The sequence below is a fragment of the Paramacrobiotus metropolitanus genome, unplaced genomic scaffold, assembly GCF_019649055.1.
Source record: "Paramacrobiotus metropolitanus isolate TYO unplaced genomic scaffold, Prichtersi_v1.0 Parri_scaffold0000002, whole genome shotgun sequence".
Taxonomy (NCBI): Eukaryota; Metazoa; Tardigrada; class Eutardigrada; order Parachela; family Macrobiotidae; genus Paramacrobiotus; species Paramacrobiotus metropolitanus.
Window position 1 is genome coordinate 2144526 of NW_026570222.1, and position 10476 is coordinate 2155001.

Sequence of the window (10476 nt, forward strand, 5' to 3'; positions counted from 1 at the left end):
AGGGCACTAAAACTGGGAGGCACCCACACCAACAAGCAGGACCATAGTGTCATGGGCCGCATGGCCATGCCGGGGTACAGTCCTAATATCGCATGATACAGTAATTATGATTTTCTAAAACTCACCAGTCGACTTGTAGTAACATTCTCTACTTTAATACAATATTATAACTCCGTAAAGCACTTCAATACAGTTCACATAAAATAAAAATTGTCTACATAAAGGCCACAATATAAATTAATTTTTCATTACAATAATATGCAATGCAGTATCCAGTATGTCCCACTCCCACCATACTTTGCAACCACGCATTTAAAGGATCAGCCCGCTCAGTGCTGACTTGCCAGGACGTGCGATTACGTTAGGTTCGGACTTCGGATCTGTGTTTTTGATAAATTAGACTTTAGTCATTAGTGGTTCTCAAAATCAATTCTTCCGCTTATACTATTTGCATCCGCTTTTGTCGGGTTGATTGCAGATAGAGCAGCTAGCTTCTGACTCTGGTTGTGGAAGCAGGAATGGTTTTGTCATCAGGATTTCAGCCTTCGAGATGCGAAACGGGCTTTGTCTTACAGTTTTCATCAGGAAGTATTGCAACATGGGTCTCCTTTGCGTAAAGCTGTGTGCCATTGCCATTGGCCATTGCTGCTGCCAGTATTGAATCATTTTATGACGATCCTTGTAACTTACCTTGATAACTGTTACTGTATTACAAATTATAATTCCGAATTCTTGATCCTCTTGGGGTATGCGTTATGTGATTGAATGGACGAGGATCATTTTGCTAGTGGCGTACTTTTTTCTGATTGCTTAGTGGTGAAGCCCTAAACAGTAAGGGGGGCCTTTTGCGCGATATCATCGTCATTTAGAGACAGCAGATCTGCCAATTTCCAGACTTGTACCTACAGCAGCCGCTGTGGTGTAGTATGCCTTGAAAAGGATGCTTTGGCGATGAAATCCACAATGCCCGCAGTGCCTTGCTCAGTGGAAACCAAAGAAGACGGGGGAGACTTCTCCCACCTGTGTCGCAATGATGCGGATCTGGGCTTCGTTGATTTGCGGAGTCCGTGTGGCGCAAAGCCCCTGCGTTATTATTATGTGCGGGAGGAAATTGAAATTGTACGTAACAAGTAAATTATGTAACTATGCTATCTAAGCTGATTCTTTGCTTCCAGGATGGCGTTCTGTCCTCCAACATCGCGGATTTGCTTCAGTAAGAACGTTGTCATAGCGTTAACTTGCCGTTATTAATTAAAAATATTTACATTCTTTTCTTTTAGAGCTAGCTTAGTTGGCCATGAAAAAGCCGTCGAAGCATTCAAGCCCTTCGCAGTTCAAGCCAAGAAATCAAAGTCGTAAGGCTTTCATGGATTGTTTTCTGTTGTCAATCATTATTTTACTAATTTACAGAGTTGACGATGTCAAAGAATTGGTTACTAACTACGAAAGAATTCTGGAAGAATGCGTGGAGGTGAGTACTACAACTTTATTGCAGTATGGCATGGAATAAGATGAACTTCCTTATTTCCTCTAAAGATCGTGCAGCCGTTCGTTCCCACGAGAATGCAGCCCGATCCGTTGAATACTGTGTTGGCGCTGGTGTATAACCGAAATATTGAGAAAGTCCGCGATCTGAACAATTATGTTCCATTTTCGCCAGAGGTAAGTTGATAAATGTTGCGATTTAATAAGAACAGTACTAGTACTGCAGCTTCACGAATCACTGTTAGCACATTTGGCATAATGTTTTTAGACCTACGGAGAAACGACGTATGATTTCATTGTGAAAATGATTGATGAAATGAACATTGGGGAGAACGACATGTTTTTGGATTTGGGAAGTGGTAAGGGCATAACTGGAATTATTGAAATACGTAATTGGCTGCTGTAATTATATCAATTGATACATGCATGGCAGAAATTTCGTATCTTTGACGTATTGTTGTACACCTAGAGTACTGTATAATGTATTTTTATGTCCAGCTAAAATTGTTTGTACTGAATACTGAGTAATGAATATTCTGAAGTTTTTAAATTTTTTTTGTGTATGATCACAAATGATTCTGCTCGTGTATGATAGTACCTACAGTACGGTAACAGTGCGCAAACAATTTGCAGTAGTTGCATACACGCTACCCACTGCACTGTCATATGTCATATTTGGCAGGAGTTGGCAATGTAATCATCCAAGTGGCTGCCTTGTGCCACTGCAAAAAGCTAGTCGGAATTGAAATAGTGGAAGCCCGGGCGAAATTTGCAGAAGTAAGGAGGATATTGATTTTTTATTTTAAAATATTTTAAAATAATTTCAAAATTGTACTGGTGCATAGTTTGTACTCGTACCATGATACTTATTAAAGGTTTTGCCACTTAAATTGTACTTGTTTAACTAGAAAATAGACAGGGAGTTTCGGTCGTTAATGGCATGGATGGGCAAAGCTTACGGAGAATACGAGGTAAATGCATTGATTTTTGCCGTGATTTCTGCAGTGCAGAGAATTTTCATTCTTTTATGGGTTTTTAGCTTTTCCATGGAGATTTTTTGGAAAAAAAGTACCGTGATTTAATCCTGGCTTCAAAGTAAGCTGGCTGTTTTTTATAATTTGGTTGGTGTGTATTACAAGTGCTTGTCCACAGCGTCATATTTTGCAACAACTATGCCTTCACGCCAAAGTTGAATCTGCAGCTTAAAGTCATTTTCGGCGAACTTCCTGAAAGTAAGGTGTTCATTATACTGAATTCGCGTTGATAAGAAATTATCTCGGCTTTTTAGAAGTGCGGATTCTGGTTTCCAAAAGCCTCAGAGATGAAAAATTTAGAATTTACGACGACAAAACGGCAAACGGTGTGTTATAACGAGTTTCTGCTGAGTTATCTGAGTTTCTGTTGTTAGTAGTTACACTCTAACAACTTCATGCAAGTCAGGGTTATGTTGCTCGGGTGCTAATCGTTATTATTGTAGATCCCTCCGCGTTGTTACCAGTGAGAAAGACATTCCCTGGCGAAGTGTCGTGGACCGACAGCCCGGTGACCTTTTTCCTACATGAAGTTGATCGCACTATGGTAAGATGCCTGAGTTTGTTCGATTGTGGACGAAGACTCGCGTGTGGGTTCAGTTCTTATTTGCAGATTCAGCTTATCTTGTTGGATAGGTTTTTATTCATTAATTGCATGCAAACTTTGTTTACGTCACGGCATTTTAGCATTTTAGCGCCTTTCGGCACGCTCAACCTTACATAATGATGTTATCTTTCCTTACAATTAGGTGGAAAAATTTTTCAAGTCAAGATTGGATCCAGAGTTGAGGGTAAATTTTTCGTGGGGAAATTTGATCACCCATACATTTTGCTAATGCAGTCTTTACTTAATTACCTAATTTTGTTGCACAGGCGCAGTTCGAAGAAGAACAACGCCGGAATCGACCAAACTATTACGAGTCAAGCTCCGAGCAAGATTCGCAAGGTATTGAACGTGACCGTTCCGAGCCGGATAGCACAGAAGATGATGAAATGGAGCGGCCAAGGCGGCGAATTGCCACGCGGAGCCAAATTAAGAAGGGTGGCCGACGGGCTCGGAATCGTAGCATTACTGACGAGAGCGATGATAGTGAGGAAGACGAGGTACACTATGATTATGAGCACGCTTCAACGTAACAGTATCGCTGATTATAACGTCTATTTGATAGCGTACGCCTTCAACTTTGAGCGATCGTTCGGTATCTTCTGAGGCTTCAAGTGGCCGCACACGTTCAATTCCTCAGGAAGCTGCTCCGCGGCCTAGCACTAAGCGGAAACGAGGCCGACCACCCAAACAGGCTAACCGTGTAGCTCCGTCGTCGTCCGGTAGCTCCGTTAAAGGCGCATTACAGGCACTTCATAAGCATACCGTTAAAGGAATTCGAGATGTTGGTAAGAATCATCAGTTATAATGGTTTTTATGGTGATTGAAAAGATCGGATAAAAATTATGGGAAATTTGGTTGGGAAACTTTATTTACTCGATGGTGCTTTTCTGCTTTTAATAGATCGATCTGCTCAACCCGGGTGCGCCGTTAACAGTATTAATGGGGCTGCCCAAGACAGCGACGATCTTCCAGAGCCATTTCGGATATGTCTAAGTATGAAATTGAGGCGGTACTGAAGTTGTTTAAGTGATATTTTTCGTCTTTCTGTAAATCATGTTTCCTTATGTAGAAAATATGGAAAATGCTATGCGAGAGTATACAAAAGCAGTACGAACTCCTGGTTACCGAGATTCTGTCGGACAAAAGTTATTGAATATGGAAGTAAGTGCTAATATAGCCGTATTATGGTGTAGTTTATTACATTTTGGTTTCTTTGTATGGATAATCTTAATTTAGCAGTCCGACTTCTCTAATGTACGGCTGTTTACTATGGTAGGTGGAGATGCGTTGTTTAAAAAGTGCCCAGGAACGTTTATGCAAAGAAGTCGGCATATTGCGAGGTTTTGCCTATGCGCAAATGAGATCAATTTTTGAGCAGGTGCGGCTTCGTTAATTGCTCTTTTGAAAATTAAGAGCATTTTCTTTTCGCTGACATGGTTCTGCTTTTAATCCCCAGTTCAAAATGCCGATGCCAACTACCGCAGTTGAACTACAAGAAGCTAGTCGAACTATGTTAGATACCAATCAGCTGTTGAAGCATCGCCACGACACCTTAAAGGACGACATATTCTGGTTGAAAAATGCTCAAAAATATTCGGTACGATATTTATTAACCCGCAAACGTTGCAATACAGTATCGATATTTTCAGACTATACTTTTAATTTCCGCTTCTGTGTTATTCATATTTTAACTGCGCTAAAAATAATTATCACTATTCTGTCCTCAGAATAATTACTGAATTGTTTTTGTGTGGGTAGGACTCCGATTCGAACAATCCTTCAGTGAATGGCAATGTCAGCCTCTGTCCTACCGGTCCTGCAGTATTAAATATTGGTGCGCCTTCGGTGCGGCCTACAAACGAGAAGGCTTACCCATTTCAGCAACCTCCGGTGCCATCCGCGGTGTTTTTTCCTCCATCAATAGCTCCACCTGGCAGCGGCGGTCGTGATCACAAAAGTGCCCGAGATGGTGATCATGGTAAAAAAGGCCATCCTTCCGATGCACACCGGAAGGTTCCAAGAGAAAACACGGACAGTTCCAGTAAACATAGTCGAGGATTCGGCAGGGAGGCTAAAGATTCCGTTTCGCGGCCGCAGTCTTCGGATCACCAGTTCCGAGAGCCCATATCGCCCTTTGGAGATGATCGTGTGGATAAATTTGTTAAGTCTGATCAGAAAAAGCCCCCCGTGGGCAACCTTAGAGGTCTCTCTCCGTCGATCTCGACGGAAAAAAGCCATTCAGCCAAACCGTCGAAGCACGGGTCAGATCGACACCACTCTGACAGCAGCTTCAAGGAACCAAAGGAGACAGCGGGCAGCGCCAACGCATTACCAAAGTCAGCCAATGTGGACCCTATGGCAGCGTTCTATCGCATGCAACCCATGGCATACCCGGTTGGTTATCCGGACATGAGTGGCTATCCCGCAGCTTTCGGAGCCATCGGAATGCCTGGCAGCAACGGAAGCGTTCGGCCACCCATGTGGTCGCAGTATCCTATAGGGATGTTTGATGCCTCGCAGTTGGCCGCATCCATGACTGCATCGTTCAGTGCATTTCCCGGTGGGACGGGAACACGAAACGATCGCCACATTGCTCAGGATGGACCGGCGATGGCTGGCTCGAATTTCGAAGCTATTTCGCCGCCCCCACCCCCTCAGCCATAATTATAAATCAGGGGTTTTTTGTTGAATTTTCTACTTTTTGAAATTTTTACGGCAGTATTTTGTGATGTCTCCGGAACGGTACACGTAACAGGTCGGTTTACTTGTGACAAAGGCATTTATGATGCAGTGATTATGGGACTTTTTTGTTTTATAGTAATGTATCAGTCCACTTTTTTGTTTCGAGATTGATGCGCCACTTACGAAGTAGTGATCGTGTTAGTGTAATTGATTTTTGTGCATCCGTGAGACGGTTTTGAATTTGGTTGTATAAAAGTCGTATGAGTAGTTCAGGACCCAGGAGCGTGTTATCGACGCGAGCATTTCGGTGGAACATGTGCGGCGCAGTTTTACGCAGAGAAATCGCCAAAGCCATTGCAGAACTTCATATCATAACCTTCGCTCACAACTGATATGACCAGATTGTCGTATCAAATCTAAACCACCCGCTCAAAATAATTTACACCATAAAAAAATAAAAAAAGAAACAGATTACGAGAACTACAAAAAAATCAAAGATCTAGTTAGTAGCCAGCTAGCAGTTAAAAGTCAACTGGAAGTATTACTTTCACCAGATTTGGTATGCGTGAAGCATACGCTTGTTGCAATGATGTCAAAAAAGAAATTTACTTTTTAACACCTGGTTTCGGAATTCTCGATGGCACGGCCACACTAGGCGCGGGAAGGCGTACCGCGGGACGGGGAATTTTACTGACAACCGGTGCTTTAAGGGCGGGATTGCTGTCAGCCCGTCCTGGTCCCGCCGGCACACCATTGTTAACAGCCAGTTTCTTCTCTGTTCCGGAAATATTCCCCAAGGAAGTGGCCCGATTCATCCCGGGATTCTTCGTAGATTTCGTCACAGGGGGGCCCGGAGCACGCAGAATTCCCTTGGAAGCTGGTGCATTCCCTTTCACAGGCTGCTTTGATGTTGGAATGGTTGGTTTCACGGGCGCTGCGGCTTTCGGCTTCTCCTTAATCTCCTTTTCGAATGTCTTGTTAACAGGTTCAGGCGACATGGATTCTTTGGAAAATGTCCCATTGAGCTGCTCGGCATCCGCGTTCGGTGCCATTTTATCGAAATTAGCATTGCTTGTCTTGAGTTGTTGTGGCTTTCCAGCACCTTCCGTTAATCGGTGTCCAGACAGGGGCGACTGATTTTTGATGGGCGACATGTCATGGAACTGGCGCGCCAGACTGTTGGCAACGGAAGAGTTGGCCGCGTCGATTACGCCCGTCTCAACATGAGTGCCATCACCTCGCCCGTTTAATCTACCGTTCTCGCCTTCCTTAGCGTGGTGCGGCGTACTGTGGAAGGGGGAATGGAGCAGTTCCGAGTGCTCCAGGAAGAAAGCAGCGTCATTGATTGAGTCCATCGACGAGGAACGCTGGAAGCCCATTGCGCGACGCGGTGGCATCTGCTCGCCCGACAACCTATCGTTTACAAATTCATTACAATTTACACGCCCTTTCCAGTGACAAACACACAACAGCAACAAAGTATTCTATAGTACAGCGAGGGAGAATTATGGTATACCGTATACAGAACTCCTTACCATGTTTCTTCGTTTGCAATGCGCATGTCCATTCCATACAAATCAATCAGTTCCAATTCATCTACAGCAGCATAATGTTCCGGAGGCATACGCTGTGGACTGAGATCCGCGGAAAACGGAAAGGATTGTTGGGCAATGCGACTTTTCGAGTTCTTGGTGTCCATCGCTCAGCTTGGGCAGAGATCGAATGGGCAAAACGTCTGTCGTGAAACTGCCACAGCGCAAAAGCGAATTCGATCACGTTAGCCTCATCGGTCGTTAGGAAATCGCAGATTTTCGAGCAGGTTACCTAAAGCCCCCGCATGACTAAGATGACTTCACTTTATTTCACCGTCTTACTGTCTTAAGACTACTAATGCTAGTGCTGGTACAGGCAAAAGCAGTACCTAAGGTCCAGATTCCAGAAAGCTGTTGGAAGAAAAATCGAAGTGCAGGAGGCAGTTAACCAGCTATAGAAAACTATGTTTTTTCACGTGTCCGCCGACGCTAGGCCGCCGTCGCTAATTTTATATTACGTGCAAAAAAATGAGAAAATGTGCTTTTTCTGTTTTACTAGTTACTTGAGTACTCTTGTATGCTGTAAAATAAATAACTATTGTTACTAAAACTCACATAATTTTGATTATGAAGCTTTTTGAATAGACCAACCGGCAGTGCACAGAAACACAAATTATAATATTACTTGGGTAGTATGTACTGTACTTATTAGGAGGAAGTAAGCTGTAATATTAATCCTGTATATTAAAGCAGAGATCTGATTCCGGAACGCTCCCGCCTCCAAAACGTTCTGATTGACCAAAACCAGCCTTACGTTTCTGATTGGCCGGAACCCGCCTAGCGATTTTTAAAATTTTGCAGCCCCTTAAACCTGTGCTGTTACGCCTTTATCCTTACTAAGCTTCCGAAATTTAGTGCTTCTATCTGTAAAACCTTCGCCTGATAAACCGAATCTCACATGTAGCATTATTCCTTACTAAGCTTCGATGAACACCTTATTGCTTTTGGTCACCGATGGCCACGCGTGCGGTACCCCCCCTTTTATGCCTTTGGTCACATAAGGCCACGCGTGCGGTACCCGCATTTTGAAGCCTTTGGTCACCGAAGGGAACGCTTGCGATACCCGCCCTTTTAAGCCTTTGGTCACCGAAGGGCACGGGTGCGATTCCCACCCTTTTATGCCATTGGTTACCGAAGGCCTTTTAATCGTTTGGTCACCAAAGACCACGCGTGCGGTACCCGCCCTTTTAAACCTTTAGTCACCGAAGGCTTTTTAAGCCTATGGTCACCGTAGGCCTTTTAAGCCGTTGGTCACCGAAGGCCTTTCAAGCATTTGGTCACCAAAGGCCACGCGTGCGGTACCCGCCCTTTTAAACCTTTGGTCACCGAAGGCTTTTTAAGCCTGTTGTCACCGTAGGCCTTTTAAGCCGTTGGTCACCGAAGGCCTTTCAAGCATTTGGTCACCAAAGGCCACGCGTGCGGTACCCGCCCTTTTAAACCTTTGGTCACCGAAGGCTTTTTAAGCCTGTGGTCACCGTAGGCCTTTTAAGCCGTTGGTCACCGAAGGCCTTTCAAGCATTTGGTCACCAAAGGCCACGCGTGCGGTACCCGCCCTTTTAAACCTTTGGTCACCGAAGGCTTTTTAAGCCTGTGGTCACCGTAGGCCTTTTAAGCCGTTGGTCACCGAAGGCCTTTCAAGCATTTGGTCACCAAAGGCCACGCGTGCGGCACCTGCTTTATTAAGCCTTTGGTCACCGAAGGCCTTTAAATCCTTTGGTAACTGAAGGCCTTTTAAGCCTTTGGACACCGAATGCCTTTTAAGCCTTTGGACACCAAATGCCTTTTATGCTTTTGGACACCGAAGGCCACGCGTGCGGTACCACACTTTTAAGCCGTTTGAAACCGTGGGCCGCGTCAGCGCGGCGCGTAAGCGCCGCGCGTCCTGCTTGTAATTATTATCGCTGGATTTCCCATTTACTATTAGTAGTATTATCATTTCTGTTATGGTTGCTTCTACTTTTTATTGGAAATCAAATTAAGCAAATTGTTAGTGGAAGAAAATGAGCATTCTGGTTTACCAAAAATATTAGCGAAAAACTAAAGTCGAAAATTCTCTTTTTTGTGTTGCTGCGTAATTTTTCAGCTGGACTTTAAGCATACTTCGGTCAAAAGCCATGATGAGAGCTAAAAACATACAGCCAAAGCTTTTAATATTAAGAAGTTTAAGTTTAAACGCCCCGTAAAGCCGCGCAGCGCTGCCTTAATTATACTGTATAAGATTTCAGCGAAGGCAGTCTCACAATTAATTTCGAAGGGGTTTATAAACTTGTTCAAGTTGATAACACACAGCCGTAAGTGAAAATGAGAATAAACGGAGCTTCTGTAAAGTTTTGTTCTTGTAGAATAAGCGCAAGTGTGAAAGTCTTACAATTAATAATTTTTAAGAGACGGCCGCCTAGGCGTAACTGACTTGTGAATTCAAGATCGTTGTAAGTAACTTATGTTAACTTTACGGCATATTAGGGAATCAGAGAAAACAGCCGCGATGCAATTTCATATGCGCTTAACCGAACATCACTTGGACTGCTGTTATGTAACAAGTATGACAAGAAAAACTTCGGCGTCGTTTTCATATGTCGTTACGAATTTCTAATAACATTTCTTTATGACTTGAGTCAGCCTTGCGTTGCATATATTCAGCATACATCAGCGGCAAAGTCATGCTGCCGGTTCGGAAAGAGAATTGTTGCACTACGTCCGGCTGTCCACTAAATCTCTACATGCTAAACAATCTCTTTAAAGGAATATACGCGACGGTGGAAAATTAAAGACCTACGTAAGATAAAAATAACAAAAGCCGCTGGTGAGCTATTCTGCGCGTTTACATAATTATGCTTTATGTGCGAAGAATTTCTGTAAATGCATCTGGCCATGAGCATAATACAATTTTCAAGTAACAATAACTTGGTCAGCTGATACCGGTTGTGCATTATCAATTAACCTGCATCGCTGTTGGTATAACGTCGTCCCAATCTTCCCTTTTTGGTCTACCGTTTAATTTATTGTGCTGCGGTGTTTTATCGTAATAGTTATTTGCAGCCCTGCACTGCCGTTTTTACGGCTGCTGACGGATATACTA

At 43.6% G+C, this 10476-nt stretch overlaps 2 protein-coding genes across 3 annotated transcripts; one reads left to right on the forward strand and one right to left on the reverse strand.

Annotated features, from left to right (window-relative positions):
• Nucleotides 1–376: 376 nt before the first annotated feature.
• LOC129583230 (histone-lysine N-methyltransferase, H3 lysine-79 specific-like) lies at nt 377–6072 on the forward strand. Its single transcript, XM_055474941.1, has 20 exons — nt 377–1119; nt 1176–1213; nt 1281–1355; nt 1411–1471; nt 1537–1662; nt 1754–1844; nt 2168–2262; nt 2394–2456; nt 2525–2580; nt 2638–2717; nt 2774–2845; nt 2963–3063; nt 3266–3307; nt 3390–3620; nt 3686–3908; nt 4024–4116; nt 4193–4284; nt 4400–4501; nt 4580–4720; nt 4882–6072. Exons 1-20 carry the CDS (start codon nt 952–954, stop codon nt 5785–5787), a joined length of 2856 nt encoding a protein of 951 aa, XP_055330916.1. The 5' UTR covers nt 377–951; the 3' UTR covers nt 5788–6072.
• An 84-nt stretch (nt 6073–6156) lies between these two features.
• LOC129586517 (uncharacterized) lies at nt 6157–7909 on the reverse strand. Of its 2 annotated transcripts, XM_055479805.1 has the most exons (3): nt 7727–7909; nt 7341–7629; nt 6157–7218 (listed from the first exon to the last, which is right to left on the reverse strand). In XM_055479805.1, exons 2-3 carry the CDS (start codon nt 7502–7504, stop codon nt 6411–6413), a joined length of 972 nt encoding a protein of 323 aa, XP_055335780.1. In that variant the 5' UTR covers nt 7505–7629; nt 7727–7909; the 3' UTR covers nt 6157–6410. The 2 variants fall into 2 exon arrangements, with proteins under 2 accessions (XP_055335780.1, XP_055335772.1); XM_055479797.1 differs by having other exon boundaries at nt 7341–7909.
• Nucleotides 7910–10476: the final 2567 nt, after the last annotated feature.

Coding starts and splice junctions, on each gene's coding strand:
- LOC129583230 (XM_055474941.1), top strand. CDS start 952: ATGAAATCCACAATGCCCGCAGTGCCTTGCTCAGTGGAAACCAAAGAA. Junction 1,214..1,280: donor AACATCGCGGATTTGCTTCA/GTAAGAACGTTG, acceptor CTTTTCTTTTAG/AGCTAGCTTAGTTGGCCATG. Junction 2,263..2,393: donor CCCGGGCGAAATTTGCAGAA/GTAAGGAGGATA, acceptor TTGTTTAACTAG/AAAATAGACAGGGAGTTTCG.
- LOC129586517 (XM_055479805.1), bottom strand. CDS start 7,504: ATGGACACCAAGAACTCGAAAAGTCGCATTGCCCAACAATCCTTTCCG. Junction 7,219..7,340: donor ATTGCAAACGAAGAAACATG/GTAAGGAGTTCT, acceptor TGTAAACGATAG/GTTGTCGGGCGAGCAGATGC.